Source organism: Megascapheus bottae, chromosome 3, assembly GCF_031878675.1.
Source record: "Megascapheus bottae isolate mThoBot1 chromosome 3, mThoBot2.hap1, whole genome shotgun sequence".
Classification (NCBI taxonomy): Eukaryota; Metazoa; Chordata; class Mammalia; order Rodentia; family Geomyidae; genus Megascapheus; species Megascapheus bottae.
The window spans coordinates 13,433,341-13,449,664 of record NC_143511.1 but is presented as its reverse complement, the minus strand read 5'-3'; the positions used below and the strand labels follow the sequence as shown (position 1 = coordinate 13,449,664).

Below are 16,324 nucleotides of genomic sequence, written 5' to 3'. Positions count from 1 at the left end.
CACTATACTCTTCCACTGAGCTAAATTGCCAACCCCACAATAGGCATTTTCTAATTAAATGTTTTTCTTCTCTCTTTCCAAAGGTGGCTATGCCTACAAACATTAGATGTTCCCTCTAGGGCCTACATGGCAAGAACTGCAGCTGCAAATATGAAGTTGCTATCTGTTCCTGCTGCTCCTGATTTATACCTCTACCCGACATGTGCCAACTGAGGTCAGACAGAGCTGTCTCAGTGCTGAAGGCAACTACACAAACAGCTCTGCAGCCAAGAGAGTCACTGGACAGAAATCCAAGCAAACTTAATCCTCATACCTCACTGCCTGATATAGGGAAAAGACTGTGCTCATTAGACTCTGAACTCCTACAGAATTGGTCATCTCACTTGAAAACACAACTTTGTCCAGCTTCCCAGATAGCCAATATTTCATTATACTAGGAAGTAAACCAGAGTTCATTTTATTCTAAAAAAAAATCTGATAAAATGAGCTATTTTAGAAATTTTCTTTGATCCACTGATTTATAATTGGTTTTCTGTGCTGTCCTGAAGGAGTTATAACCAGTGCTGTCTGTGTAGTTGGATAACAACTAGAGGGCCCTGTCATCATTTACAATGATACACAAAGCATGTCCTCTGAATACATTGCAGAGGTTGTAAGACAGGGAAAGTTATTTGAAATCACAATGATTTTGTGTCTTTCTGGTACTGAGCTTCTGAGCTATACCCTCAAGTCTTGAAAACAGTTTTGAAAAAGCATTAGTGACCCATTTAGCGTTATATAGAACCTTGTAATAAACCAGTTGGCTTGACAAATTCCTCTACTGAAGGAGAAATAAAATATACCCAAAGAAACAAATCTGTATTTCAGATACAGATCTGAATTATATAGGTATTTGTTGAAAATAGCATTTTTGGAAAGTAGACCCACAAAACAAAGAGAACTGGGAAGCCAGTTATCTATTTACTTTTTGGTTTTCTTTTAAACCTGAATCTTTTAAACCACAGCAGGTTCTGAATCTAGAAGCTAATTTCTTAACTGTTACTGTCTGTTGCTTATCTCTGTAGTACAGGAGACCAAGCCCAGTTAAGCATGTATTCTTTTGCAGCCCAGTCTCCTGGTTTTTGTGTGTGGGGCGGGGTTATCTGTTTGTTTGTTTTTTGTTTCAGTCTCCTGTTTTTTAAGTGGCTTTCTTCCTAATGATACATAGAAGCATTCAAGAATCCAGAACCAATTATTTCCTGGTTCAGTCATTTTAATTGGAAAATGGACTAACATCATATGCATCTTGGAAGAAATTCTAATGAATCTTGTGTAAAAAAGCCTGGTCTTCTAAAATTGTCCTTCAGTTTAAAAACATGGGTGCATGTATTCTACAGGTCACTCACCTTCTGGATTGCATAAAAACAGTCAAGAAGTGTAATGTAGAAACTGCAACTCCCATAGGCAGCATCTCTGAAATTTCAAACATATTTAAATATACCTCAGTTAACTTTCTGTAGAACATTGTTTTCAAGACACAAATGACAAATTTTTTAAATGTTTGGTTGTTCAGATTATATACATATATATATATGCATATACACATACATGTATACACACGTGAGTGTATATTGTATACATACATAAATTTGCAGATGTGCAAGTGTGTGTATTTATTTCCACCCAACTGAGAAATTAATGTGTGAAGTACCAGGTACACAGACAAAAGCATTTGTTTCTATCACTATCATTATGCTAGAACTTTTAACAAATTAGCTGGGTAACTTTTTTTTTAAAGTGCTAGTCCTAGGGCTTGAACTCAGGACCTACACACCATCCTTGGACTACTGTGCTCCAAGTTTGTGCTGTGCTCTGCTCTACCATTGTGAGCCACAGTTCTGCTTCTGGCTGTGTGTGTGTGTGTGTGTGTGTGTGTGTGTGTGTGTGTGTGTGTGTGTGTGTGTGTGTGTGAGAGAGAGAGAGAGAGAGAGAGAGAGAGAGAGAGAGAGAGAGAGAGAGAGAGAGAGAGAGAGAGAGAGAGAGAGACTTATTGGAGGTAACTCTCACAGACTTTCCTATCCAAGGATGGCTTTGAATGGAGATCCTTACATTTCAGCCTCGAGTAGCTATCATTACCGGCGTGGCCACCAACGCCTTGCTTAACTGGATACCTTCTAACCTTTAAAAACACAAGCAACAAAACCACAGGAATGGTAAGACCATTCAAATCTTGGGCAATTGCTTAAAAACTCATTTACAAAAAAATCTACCCAACACTGTATCAACACAGGTCAGTAATCTCACTGCAAATTTCTTAATATCAGTTAAGATTCTGAAGAGAAACACACACACACACACATTCTCACTCTCTGACTCTGTCTCTCTATCTCCCCCCCACCCCGCTCTCTGTCTATCTCTCTCTCTCCTCTCTACCAGTTCCTCCTTTCTGACTACTTTATATTATTGTAAGATAGAACTTTTTGGAAACATTAGGCAACAACAGCAACAACAACACCTTTATTGTGATCATTCTAGGTAGGTCAAACCATATATCTGCAACAACAGTTCTTATACAGGGCCCTTAATTGAACAAGATTGCTAATAGGACCATCATTAGTTTTCCATCTTAGTTGGTTTTCACACTATTTTTTTGCTTAACAGCTTAAACTGGACAGTAGCTTTTAATTCTTGCCCAAGATTTAAAGGTTAAGCTTATTAAGATTAGTGCAAGTTAAACTCACAATGAGAAAAAGGAACAACTTCCTCGCTAAAAGTAGGTTTAAGGAGCTGACTATCTTGACTGGAATTACTGAGTCTTGGCTCAGTGCTGGTGGCTCACATCTGTAATCCTAGCTACTCTGCAGGCTGAGACCTGGAGAATATTGGTTTAACAATAGCCTTGGCAGAAAAGTCTAGAAGACTCCATCTCCAAATTAACCAGGAAAAATGCAGGGCTGGAAGAACGGTTCACGGGGTGGAGCACCAACTGTGGGCAAGTATGAGGTCACTGAGTTCAAGCTGTTGGTACTCTCTTATCCAAACACATGCAAACACACAAACACGTATTACTGAGTCAGGTTAACATCATAAAGACTGGACAAAGTTTCACAGCATACTACTTTCATTGATGTTCTTCAAGGATCCTTTTCTGAAAGTCAGGAAGAGGGAGCTGTAGTGTATGCAGCACAGTGGTAAGGCATTTGCCAGAATGTTTGAAACTTTGGTTCAATCTCTAGTACAGTAAGATGGATATATATATGGATGGATAATTGATACCTCGACACATAAAATGCAAATCTTCAGCCACTATTCACTCGTACCCCATTCAGAACTTGTAGGGCTAGGAGGGAATTGCTGGTACGAGATCTTGAAATCAGGGGCCAAGAGTTTGGCCTAGCAGTAGTGCTTGCCTAGCATGTACGAAGACTGTACCACATACATAGAAAAAAGCCAGAAATGGGGCTGTGGCTCAAGCGGCAGAGCGCTAGCCTTGAGGAAAGCCCAAGCACAGTGCTCAGATCCCGAACTCAAGCCTCAGGACCCGCCAAAAAAAAAAAAAAAAGATTTTGAAATAGGGCCTGGTACTTGCTTGATTTGCTTGCTGGCTTGCTTGCCTGCTTACTTAGCTAGTACACTACACTTGAGTGATATGTTTAATATGTGATATGTTTAGCCTTTTAATGGCTTATTTTGGAGATGAAGTCTCTTAAGACTTTTCTGCCCTTGCTGGCTTCCAATTGCCATCCTCTGTAGCTAGGCCTCCTTAGTAGCTAGAATTACAGGTCTGAGTCCTGAGTTCTACCAGATGTCTGGTAGTAATTTGTGTTTTACAAGGGCCTCCAAAGCTGAGAGGTGTCGCTTGGCTCAGTGGCAGAGTGCTTTCCAAGCTTGTCTAAACCTTGAGTTTCTATTCTCCACTATTGTGATCTATTTTCAAACTATGAACCATATGCAAATATTTGTTTTGGAGAAATCAGTCTTTTGTTTTATTTTGTTTTAGTAGGAACATTTTGAGACTGAGAAGGTGAGGGGAAAAAAAGGTAGTCACAGGTGATACGGTGAACTCTCAAACTGAATCCCAATTACTTTAACTATATCTCTCCTCCGTTAACAGTTATTATTATAACAGGAAATATTACTAGCAAGTAGAGGAACAATCTGGGAGCTGGACATAAGCCTTTATGACAGAAAATAGTACTTGTCACCAAAATCATTTAACTTGGAAAAACAGATTATGCGCAAGAATGTTTCACAGCTTCAAAACTGCAAATCAACTGTCAAACACTTTCATAATAACATTCCTGATAGCCACAAGCTGCAAGTGACTCAAACATCTATACAAATGATACAGAGAAGAAAAAATTGTAAAGAAGAAAGGAAAAAAATGAACTTCCAAGCCAGGTGCCAGTGACTCACACCTGTAATCCTAGCTACTCAGGAGACTGAGATCTGAGGATCATGATTCAAATCCAGCCTGGGCATGAAAGTCCGTGGGACTGTTATCTCCAATTAACTAGAAAGATGGAAGTGGTGCTGTGGCTCAAATGGAGGGAGGCAGCCTTGAGCTGAAGAGCTCAGGGACATCGCCCAAGCCCCACAACTGGGGGTTGGGGGGTGGGAGAAAGAACGAACTTCCACAAAATCTGTTTGTGCAAGTTCATTCTTTCATATACATATAACCCAAGAGCACTTCCCTGTTCCCCAGGATATAAACAGACTAAGGGATTCCAGACATAAGAGTTACCAGGAAAGGCAGGAGTTAGTCACTGACTGTAAATGGCTAGAAATCTTGGGGGAATGTTCTATATTCTGAAGTGTAGTAGTAGTTACATATACCCATGTGAAACTGCTGAGGGCTTAAGATGGGTGTTTTCAGGCTGAGTTTACAGTAGAATAGGTGCAGAGCAGGAAGTACACTCTGGGTTCAATTCTTAGCCATGTACAGAGATTTTCTTTAAAAAAAAAAAAACAACACAACCGTATTTAAGTTAGATGCTAACTTTGAAAAGGGAAGAGGGAAATGAATACTCAAGTTTAGTTAAGGGCCAGGCACTATACCAAGGGCTTTATTTGCTACAAGCCCTTTTATCTCCACAGTATCTTTCCAGGATATTATTCTTTCAGAGTAGATCTAGGCTCAAACTTGTAAAGGACCATACAGACAATTGCAATAGAACTGAAAGACAATTACCTCATTCATTTGATATCAACAGACAGCTTTTAACAACCATGTAAACAATCTCAAGGAACTAAAATATATTTAATATAAGTTAATAGGGCCTAATTATAACTCCATATATTTATGTGTTTTGAAATTCAAAGAACTATACTCAAGCTTAATTAAACCTAAGTAAATATCACTACTGAATATAATAACAGAAGTTTTTGCTGATAATTGGTGCTATTCTTTTTTTTTTAACTTTTTTATTGTAAAGGTGGTGTACAGAGGGGCTACATTTACACGTCAGGGAATGAGTACATTTCTTTGTGAACAATGTCTTCTTTTTCCTTATATTCTCACAGTTTTTTCCTTCTCTGTCCCCCTCTCCCACAATTTATACAGTTAATTTTCAAGGTAGTGTCTAATGAGTATCACTGCTGAATTAGTTCACCCTTTGTCCACCATTTCTGTGATCCGCTTTCCTATCCTGTGCTGCTGCTGCTCTTCCTCCCCTTCTCCCTCCCCCTCCCCCCCTCCTTCTTCTTCCTTTTTTGCTGGGTTTGAACCCAAGGCTTAAGAGTTCTAGCTTGGCCTTCTCACTTATAGCTAGAACTCTTACCACTTTAACAACACTTCCAACTCTAGATTTTGCTGGTTATTGTGGAGATGGAATCTTAAGGATTTTGCTGTCAAAGCTGACTTTGAACTGAGATCTTCTATACCTCAGCTTCCTAAATAGTACTGTGAGTCAGCCTAAGTACTATTCTTCCATAAGCTCATGTTAGCATGTTTTTGTTATATGTATTCTATGTACTTGGGAGTGGTAAGGATTAAAAAGATGTTATGTAATTTATTTCCAAGTATTATCAGATCTTATTAATTCTAATTGGCCTATTCTCTTCTCTCCCTTTTCCCACCTTTGTGTTTGTGTGTGTGTGTGTGTGTGTGTGTGTGTGTGTGTGTGTGTGTGTGTGTGTGATACACAGAGAGAGAAGGGGGGAGAGGGAGGGAGGGAGGGAGAGAGAGGGAGAAAGACAGACAACAGAGAGACAGACCAACAGCCTGACTCAATCCACATAGAGTTTGAACTCAGGGCCTCATACTCTCACTTGGCTTTTTCACTCACCGCTGGCACTCTACCTCTTTTATAATGCCTCTAGTTCTGATTTTTTTTACTAGCTAAGTGGAGATAGAAGTCTCTTGAATTTATCTGTTCTGGATGGCTTCAAACCTCAATCCCATCAACTGGCTTATCCTCTTTTTATTAGAGACAGGGTCTCATTATAGCTTGTGTTAGTGTGAACCTTGATCCTTGTGCTTTAACCTCATAAATACTGGGATACAAGCTTGTGCCACCATTCCTGGCCCCTATTTTCTAATTAGTAAGTTCTATAAAATGGCAAAACGTGACATAGTGCCAATTTTTAATATTTTTAAGTTCACCACAGACTGATACTTTTATAAAATACAATACTGTATAAAAGATACAAATGCTTTAACTATTACACACTTGCAACAATATAATAATCTTATTTTTGTAAATTAAAATAAATTTCCAGAAGTATGAAATAACAAATCCAAGTTCTTCCTTAGTTTGCTTCCACATCACTAAATTACTCTAAACATCACTACACTCTATCAATTCTGTACATATTTCATCAGAGGCTAGTGACGATAAGTTCATAGACTGACACAACTCTATGAAGTATACTATGAGAAATACTTCCTTAGATAAATTAAGAACTCTGGATTCTATGACTAACTATAGCGATTCAAATTTCACAAATCTAACTGGCTTAATAACATCACTTTTTTAAAGAGCAAAAAACAGCTGGCTGGATCAGAAGAAACTAGCTTCATTTCTCAGTGTTAAGTTTCAATCACCTTCAACACAATGACAAGCAATAATGTTTCAATCACATTCAACAAAATGCCAAGCAATAACATTTATTCTGTATTATTCAGCACCTTTATGTATGTTTGTATACATGTGTGTATTTTGCTTGTCTTGAGGCTTGAAATCAGGGTCAGGGTAATGTCCCTGAGTTTCTTTTGCTCAAGGCTAAATGCTTTCTGGATTTTTCTAAGTACCTTATTGGAGGATAAGGGTCTCATAAACTTTTCTGCCTGGGCTGGCTTCTGATCAAACCTTGATCCTGAGATCTTAGCCTGCCTGAGTACCTACGATTACAGGTGTGAGCCACTGGAGTTACTTAAGAAGAGTCTGCCAACAATTAAGAGAGCTACACTCCAAAACTTATCCACAATGGCATAAATGAGATTCATAACTTCATGTATTCAAGGACAAGTCCAAAATTTTCAAAATTGAAGTACTCCAAGTATGTTATTGTTAAAGTCAGAAACAATTAAATAATATTAACAAATGAACAATGTGATTGCAATTCATTATGGAAGTACCGATAAAAGTAAGCAACAGTAAAACTGCTTCACAGCTAATGACCATCAAGCACCATAAAACTATTCACATTATATAGGTAAGTACTTTGCTAAAGAAGTAAAGAGACTTCAATTTTTTTTCCCAGTCCTGGGCTTGGGCTCAGGTCATGAGCACTGTCCTTGGGTTTTTTTTTCCCTCAAGGTTAGAGCTCTACCTCTTGAGCCACAATACCACTTCTGGCTTTTTTCTATGTATTTGGTACTGAAGAATTGAACCTGGGTCTTTGTGCATGCTAGGCAAGCACTCCCGGCTGGAGACTTCAAATTTTTGATTCAAAGAAATAAAGTACCAGACACTACCATCCCCACATCCTTTTAAAGACATTCACATGGTAAATCTGAGATGGCAATATCACTCATGTATTTGGAAAGTCCTTAGTATCTACCATCTCCATGACATGGCTACTTAACTGGTTTTTCTGGTAGTGATTCCATATTAACAGCCTCTCACCTACTACGACCTCTTCTAGCTAGGTTCCCTAGAAAAATGGGGTCAGTTTTTGCCCCAGATTTTGCTCCTGATTACTGGGCAAACTTACTGCTTAGCTCCTCAGTGGTAATTCTGGTACCACAACACCAGTATTTACAGCTGGCTTAGAAAACTTGTTTTTCATCCATGCCAGAGGTTCTCAATCAAGAGACAAGTGGTTCCTCACTCCACCCTAATCACATTTGGGTATCTGTCAATGTCTGGACGTATTTGGGATTCATCACAAGAGTGGGAATGGGGCAGCAGTCACTGTTATCCAAAAAGCAAAGATGCTGTTAAACATCCTATGATGCCAAAAGTGCCAACAGCACCTAACCTAAAAGTACCTATTAGCACGTTATTTTTCAGATATAGCTACCAAGGTGTTTCTGGCAAGTGTCTGGTTAAATCAATCTTTCACACCATTCTTTTTTGGGGGAGTGGGGAGAGGGGTCAGTTATAGGACTTGAACTCTGGACCTTGGCCCTGTCCCTGAGCAATTCAGCTAATAGCTATCATTTTACCACTTGGGAAACTGGTGATTAATTGGAGATAAGTCTCATAGACTTTCATGATCAGGCTGGCTCTGAACTGTGACCCTCAGATCTCAGCCTCCTGAGTAGCTAGGATTACAGGTATGAGCCATAGGCACCCAGCTATCACATCATTCTTATATTTACCTGAAAGGAATATAGGATGTATCTCCAAGGATTAATATTCTGTAGGCTTCTTCTGGAGTCCTCCCCAAATATATAACCTACGTTTAAAAAAAAAAGAGAAAAAGGCAATTTACTTTTGAGTGAAGATTCAGTGTTGTCATCATGAAGCAAGTTTTCTACAGTTTCTCATCAGTCATCCCTGAGGAGGGCTCTCGGTCTTCCAGAGGATCAAAACTGAATTCTTGGTTTGCAGATGTCATCATAGCTGGTTTCTATTGCTTGATATATGAGCCAAGCTTGACAGCTCCACAGAACAACCTTTTGTGTAAAGTATGGCAGTTAAAAAATCAATCCACCAAGTGAAGATGTTAAGAGTGCTACAGGCTTTTCTCTCCCTTCCAGGATCTCACAAGGTGTTCTGGTGAACATCTCTAAAATGACAAATGGATAAATGGCATTGGAGATTTTGCTGAGGAGTTAGGGGAGCCATGATGCTGAGGATAGAACGCAGTGCCATGTGCATGCTAGGCAAAGGCTTTGCCACAGAGCTACACCTCCAGTCCAGAACAAAGGTTTGGGTTAACTCTTAAATTTCTTAAGGAGAAGCTAGATGCAGTGGCATTCATCTGTCATCTCAATTACACAGGAGGCTGGGAGGATTGAAGTTCCAGGCCAGCATGGAAAAAAGATCCAAGCTCAACAGAAAAGGCTGGGCAGGTAATTCTAGCTATAGAATGTGAATAGAAAGATCATGGTCCCAGCCAGGGCAAAGAGTACAATGCTATTGTTTTTAAAGAATGATAAAACTATAGAACAATGCATGGAATGGTAAAAAAAAAGCAAAAAATAAATAACAAAATAAACACAAAGAACTAGATGTGTGGCTCAAGCAAAAACCCTATTAAATCACTGCTATATTGGCAAAAATTATTAAATTAACAAATAAATCAATAGCTTGGCAATTTGGACACTGTAGGCACTTCTAAAATTCTTTTTCTATTACTTTCATCAGAAGCATCAGAATGTCCATTCTAATTCCACAGAGCTACTTTGAACCAGAAACCACAAATGATGACAAAGAGCCATGTGACAGCCTGCTTTCAAAGCAGCCCCAAAGAAGCCCTTTATCTCCTGGTCTTCACCCTTGAATGGGTGCTTCTCCTTACAGAGCCCCCACGTGCAGCTCCTGCAGAAATGACCCTGTGACTCCCAAGACTAGGACATAACAGACATGGGCCCTACCTTGTCTTCTCTGGTCCTTAATACTGAGTAAAGCAGTCCCTATGGTGAGGCCTCCTGCTGAGATCTCTAAAACTACTATGTAGGCAGATGGGTGAATCACCTTTCAAGTGGACCCACCAGACAACTGCAGCCTAGTGAAGACCCCAAACCAGACCCATCCCAGAAGAGCCATTCATGGAAACTTAATCCATGGAATGTTTAAGCACCAAGTTTCAGGGGAATTTACAATAGATAAAAACAGTACTTTAACTATGATACTCCAGCAACAAGTAGATCATTTCAGTTGGTAAAAATGAAGGAAGGCTGGGGCTGGGAGCTTGGCCTAGTGGTAAGAGGGCTTGCCTAGACCCGGGTTCAATTCCTCAGTACCACATACACAGAAAAAGCCAGAAGTAGTGCTGTGGCTCAAGTGGTAGAGCTCTAGCCTTGAGAAAGCTCAAGAACAGTGCTCAGGCCCTGAGCTCAAGCCCAGGACTGGCACAAAAAAAAAAAAAGAAGGAAGGAAAAGAAATAACCCAACTAGTGCAGAGATGTGGCGTAGGATGGTTTTGTTAGTTCTCTGAAGGATGAGGATTCTCTCTGATGGAATAAATAAGAATTTCATAAGAATGAAATACTATCACTGGTAGTATTTAATTAAATACTGTTACCTGAGTTGCTGTAGCTCAGGCCTAATATATCATAGCTATTCAGGAGGCTGAGATTTGAGGATCACAGACAACAGTATTTTTTCCAGAATCATAGATCACTCTTTGTGGGGGAGAGGGGGTATCTAGGAAACTAAAGTAAAAAAGTCCTGTGAACCCTGCAAGTTCAGCAGCAGCCTGAACAACATAAAAATCTTGTCTATTTAAAAATAACAATAATCAACTCCAGACTTCCTACTGTCCACATTTATATGACTGCATACTCCAATCCCTGTGAGAACTTCTGATGCTGAATTACTGACCTTAATTTCCAAACTGGCAGGTACTCAGTGACAGATGTACAGAAAGTGACTGAATCAAAGGCTCACAACTCCATCACTCATTATTTTAGGTCTCAACTAATGAAAGCCCAATTAGACAAGTGTTTAGATTTACTTCTGTCCTACATACATTTTGTAGATTTATCTACCAATTAGCAAGTCTTTGGTGCAAAGTTTAAAAATGAAAACATCATACCGGCTATCACATTGGAGAGTTAGTAACAACAAAAGGCATTTCAATCTCAACAACAAATTCAGCAGCCTGAGAAACCAGTATACTCCATATAGAAATGTCACAGTGTTTACAGCATGTAAAAAATTCTTGTAACTATTTTCACATGTTAGCCAGATGACTCATCTTTCTGATGCCAAGAATTTGATTGATTGTTAACAACAACAACAACAATTCCCTGATTAACACAGAATGTTCAAGAAATCAGGCAAACTCATAATCAAGGGCTAAAAGGGGAATGTGTGTGTACACATATATACAAATTAAACTACATATACATATTAAATAATTTTACTTAGTAAATAAAGCCACTTTGAGCTCCTGAACAAATATTGGCAAGAAAATATCATAAATCACTTCTTAAAAAGAAATCAGATGGACTTATATACGTTCCAAAAGCTTTAACTTTCATTATATATACATATTGCATATATAATTAGTACAATGACCTTCAATGTAAACAAAGTCAAGTCTCCAACAGCAAATTATCTCTAGTAAGGCTTCATAGCTAATAAAAACAGCAAACTGTCCTTGGATGCAAAAGCAAGTTGGACATTATTTTGAGTAGGGACATTTTTAAAGGCAATGCAAAATTCTTGGGTGGTTTTTTTTTGTTGTTGTTTTTTTAATGAGATCTACTTTTAAGCATGTGGAGATCTACAGCCACTTAAAAATACTGTGTGTTACATAAAACATGCAGTTCGCTTCTATCTGGCAAATATAATGTAACCCTTCTATTACAATAAAAAATTTTAAAAATACCATGCAGTTCGCTACATTCTGAGTGGTATATTAACAGCTTATCCAAGATCACAGTGCTTGTTAATGATGGAAAAGGGCCTGCAGCTCAGCCCTTATTTATAGACAAGAAATCCTACGGTCTAAAACAAGGACTAACTAGAATGTTTCTAGAAACCTAAGTAAAAACATGGGTGGCATGCAAGTGGTTACAAATGAACTGACTGTTAAGATTCTATGAAGAGCTCAAATAGTCTAATTCTACCAGGCATCAGTAAAGTGCTGGGTGGCTCAAGCCCATCCTAGCTACTTAATGAAGCTGAGATCTGGGGATCCTAGTTTGAAGCCAGACCAGGCAACACAGCATGGGAGACTCTTATCTCCAATAAACTACTCAGCAAAAGCCTACTGGTAGGGCACTAGCATTGAGCACAAAGAGCCTTGGAGACAGCATGCAGGTCCTGAGTTCAAGCCCTAGTACCAGCAAAAAAAAAAAAAACGTATAATTCTATAAAAGACAAAAATCATAGTCCAATACAATAAGCACCAGAAATTGGGTAATTGGAATAAAGGGGTGAGAGGGAAGAGAAGAGGGAGAGATGAATGAAAGGGAGGAGGGAGGGGGGTAGAGAAAATGCAGCAAGGAACTCATGATATACACTGCAAAATTAAGAAAAGTAAGGGAAGGGGAAGTTAAAGGGAGGTGACTGGTGAACAGGGTGGCTCTGATCAAGATGCAATATGTTCTAAACTGCTTTGTCAAGCAGCACTTCTTTTGATAAAACTAAAGATAATTGGGGAAAAAATTAAAAAACAAGGATGGGATCTAACAACAGTCCTGAAAGTCTAACAGACACACAATTAAGGATCATAAATGGTCACAGGGTAATTCTACTTATTACCAACCAGTAAGCAAGCATCTCCAGCAGCTGCAAGGTCAGGCAGGCTTACTGGGGTGAGAAGGGAAATGAACAGATGAAGTAGGAGGAGGGCAGCAGCTGCCTCCCCCCTGCAGTGCAGTTGCTCAGGGCTGGGGTTGCTATTTATAATTTCCTGGTTGTTGTTTGCCCTGTCTTTCACAAACACTCAGGCAGAGATTTAAAAGCTCTGGGATGGATGTTTACAAAGCCTTTGTCTATCCCATCCAGTCCCATCCAGTTCTACCGGCTAGGTCCCCTTTGCCCCATCAGGTTATTGGCTGAGCAGGATTTCAGTTCTCCCTGCAGCCAGTGTGGACTACTCTGAATCCAATGTAATTGATTCATTTAAAAATTGGACCATGGGTTCAAAAGATCATGAGTAAATAACAAATGAAGTCCCAGAGCTCTTATGGTAACTGCTGAGGCAAACTCAAACTTAATACAGTTGAGGATTCTACTCAGATTGCTGAGTTAGTATATTCTTACACCTTAATTAGTATAGTAATTTTCCATATAAATGTCTCTTCAAAGTAAGCCACACTGAAGGCTATAAAAACTGCTTTAAAAATAAAAAAGTGGGAGGTAAGGTTGACACTTCATACCACAATTAGCTCTATCGAAGAATTTATTAAACACTAGAGGAAAGCAATTTTATGTCAACTGTTTTTATTGTGTATTTTACCCTCAGAATACTTTCTATTTACTTTAAACACAGGAAATGTTGGAAAGGATGGACAGTTTTCTAGGATAGCCTTTGGAAGTACCAATCGCTGTAAATCTGCTGGAAAATGTGGTGAAAGCCAGGAAGACAGAACAGTAGCTGTGTTATTTTTTAAAAGTAGATTTAAGCTATTGAAAAAGGTAGTAAAACCAGAAAATAGGAAATGACATCTAAAAGGGAGAATGGAGGAGAAAGAAGAGAATGTAAAAGAAGAGAAATGTGCCTTTAATCTTGTCTATTTAGGAAGCTGACGCCTGGAGAACTGAGGTTTAAAGACAGAAAGTACTTGAGATTCCATCTCCAAAATAACCAGCAAAAAGCAAGGCTGGGGGCCTGGCTCAAGTGGTACAGCACCAACCTAGCAAGTAGGCCAAACAAGCACAAGGTCTGAGTTCAAACTCTGGTAGATGAAATTTTAAAACACACTAATAAAAAAAATGCTGTACGTTGTTTAAACACTCAGTAAATGTGTTCAAACCCACTAAAACTTAATGTTGATCTGATTGTAATGCATGTTACAAAATTGTTGCTTTGTAGCTACTCAAACAGTATTTTCAAAAACAAAAAGAAAATTACTGACTACATTTGGTTTCAGGGTAACAAATGACTTGTAACTGCATTAAAATAAAAGCTCTCCTCCACAAAATCAAACCAGATGAAGGTGATGACATAGGTCAAGTTGTAGGGCAGAGGGCCTGCTGAGTAAGCTCAAAACCAAGAACAAAACCTCAGCACCAAAAATTTTATTTTATTTTTTTAAAAAAGATGAATGAAATGATTAGAAAAACAATGTGCTAAAACCCTATTAAAACTGATTTGGGTAAGTACAGCCAGCCACGCATCATTTAGTGATACGTAAACATTCTGAGAAATACATCTTTAGGTGGCTTTCTCATCATCTAAGTATCACAGGATGTACTTACATAAACCAGTCTGGCTCTGATTACCACCAGACAGGATCATCTTTCTTGAGACCACAGTCATTAATGTGGTCCACTGCTGGGGAAAACATCACTATCCAGCACCTGGCTATAATAGCAATACTTGTTTAAAACATTAGATAAGGCTGGGAATGATGACACACACCTGCAATCCTAGTATTTGAAGGCAGAGGAGAGAGTGGAAGGACAGTGTGTACCACATAGAAAGATCCCGCCTCAAATGAAAAACAAAAACAACAGACACTAGAGAAACTGTAAATGGAAAACTATATGGGTAAACAGCATCAAAGTAACACCTACCCATTACAGTAAGTTCTAAATCAGACAATGAAGGGACTGAATGGTTAACACTCAATCCAGTGTTCATCATTAATGGGAATCTAAATATTACATGTTTTCTAAGGTAATGCATTTGTTATACAAGTCTATTATATAATTTCCAGTTCACAAGAAATATAAAGGATGGAATTAAAAATGATATTGTGGAGTTAAAAGATATCATCAAGACAAACAAAATAATGCAGAAATTCAAAACAGGGAATAACAAACAAAAAAGAGATTATGTTAAGAAAAATAGAACCCAGGCACTAGTAGCTCATGCCTGTAATCCTAGCTACTCAGGCCAGCAAGGGCAGGAAAGTTCATGAGATGCTTATCTCCTATTAACCATCAGAAAACCAGAAGAGGAGCTGCAGCTCAAAGTGGCAGAGCCCCAGGCTTGAGTGAAGAAGCTCAGGGACAATGCTCAGGCCCACCATTGACCAAAAAAACAAAAAAACGCAGTAACATAAACACACTACCACATGCAGATGTTCCTGGGTTATATAATTTTGATATTTTGGACCAACTGGGTAAATATGAACACAATCTGGGTATGAAAATCAAAAATATATACGTAATAGTCACTGACGGGCTGGGAGTTTGGCCTAGTGGTAGAGTGCTTGCCTAGAATGCACAAAGACTGGGTTCGATTCCTCGGTACCACATACATAGAAAAAAGCCGGAAATGGCACTGAGGCTCAAGTGGTAGAGCTCTAGCCTTGAGAAAGCCCAAGGACAGTGCTCAGGCCCTGAGCTCAAGCCCAGGACTGGCAAAAAAAAAAGAAATAGTCACTGACTTTAAAAAGTGGGTAAAAATAGTAAACATAAAACTATTATGTGTATATATCACATACATCTTACACATACATGAATATGTAAAGTCCAGCTTCTATAAATATAAAGGCCTTTTCTGAATTTCTCAAGGACACAAATAGGTTATATCTACATTTGGGGTGGGGAGGGGTGCCAGTCCTGAGACTTGAACTCAGGGCTTTAGTGTTGTCCCCGAGCTTCTTTTGCTCAAGATTAGTACTCTACCACTCTACCACAGCTCAACTTCTAGCTTTTTTTAATTTTTAAACTCATTTAGAGGTGATAGAGTCTCACAGACTTTCCTGCTCTGGCTAGCTTCAAGGTGAGATCAGATCTCAGCCTCTTAAGTAGCTAGAATTGATTACAAGTGTGAGCCACCACGCCTGGCCATGACATTATTTCTGTTGTCCTTGTTTTTTACAACAAAATGACAAAACAAAACTTTGCATTTTTATTTTCAAAATGCTCTTTTAATTATGAGTTTTTTCCAAAAAGAATGACCATTTTCACTTAGTTTTGAAATGACAAGTATCATCTCAAAAATCTGGCTCGGTAATATAGACAGTGAACTGTTACAGGACAGATAGCAAGCTTAGTTCATAAAACAGTATGGCACACTTATTTTTGTACAAGAAAAACTAACTGGGCCAAGAGTATGGCCTAATGGTAGAGTGCTTGCCCAGCATGAACAAAGACTGGAGTAT

General features: G+C 38.8%; 1 protein-coding gene across 16 annotated transcripts in view; it reads right to left on the bottom strand.

The window, feature by feature from the left end:
• Cdc14b (cell division cycle 14B) overlaps positions 1 to 16,324 on the bottom strand; it is a 108,865-nt gene that overhangs the window by 41,406 nt on the left and 51,135 nt on the right. For all 16 annotated transcript variants that reach the window (XM_090329564.1, XM_090329552.1, XM_090329553.1 and 13 more), the window contains exons 5-6: positions 8,747 to 8,823; positions 1,386 to 1,452 (exon numbers count right to left, since the gene is read on the bottom strand). In XM_090329564.1, the coding sequence (XP_090185690.1) occupies positions 1,386 to 1,452; positions 8,747 to 8,823 (144 nt within the window). The remainder of the gene's footprint in view (positions 1 to 1,385; positions 1,453 to 8,746; positions 8,824 to 16,324) is intronic.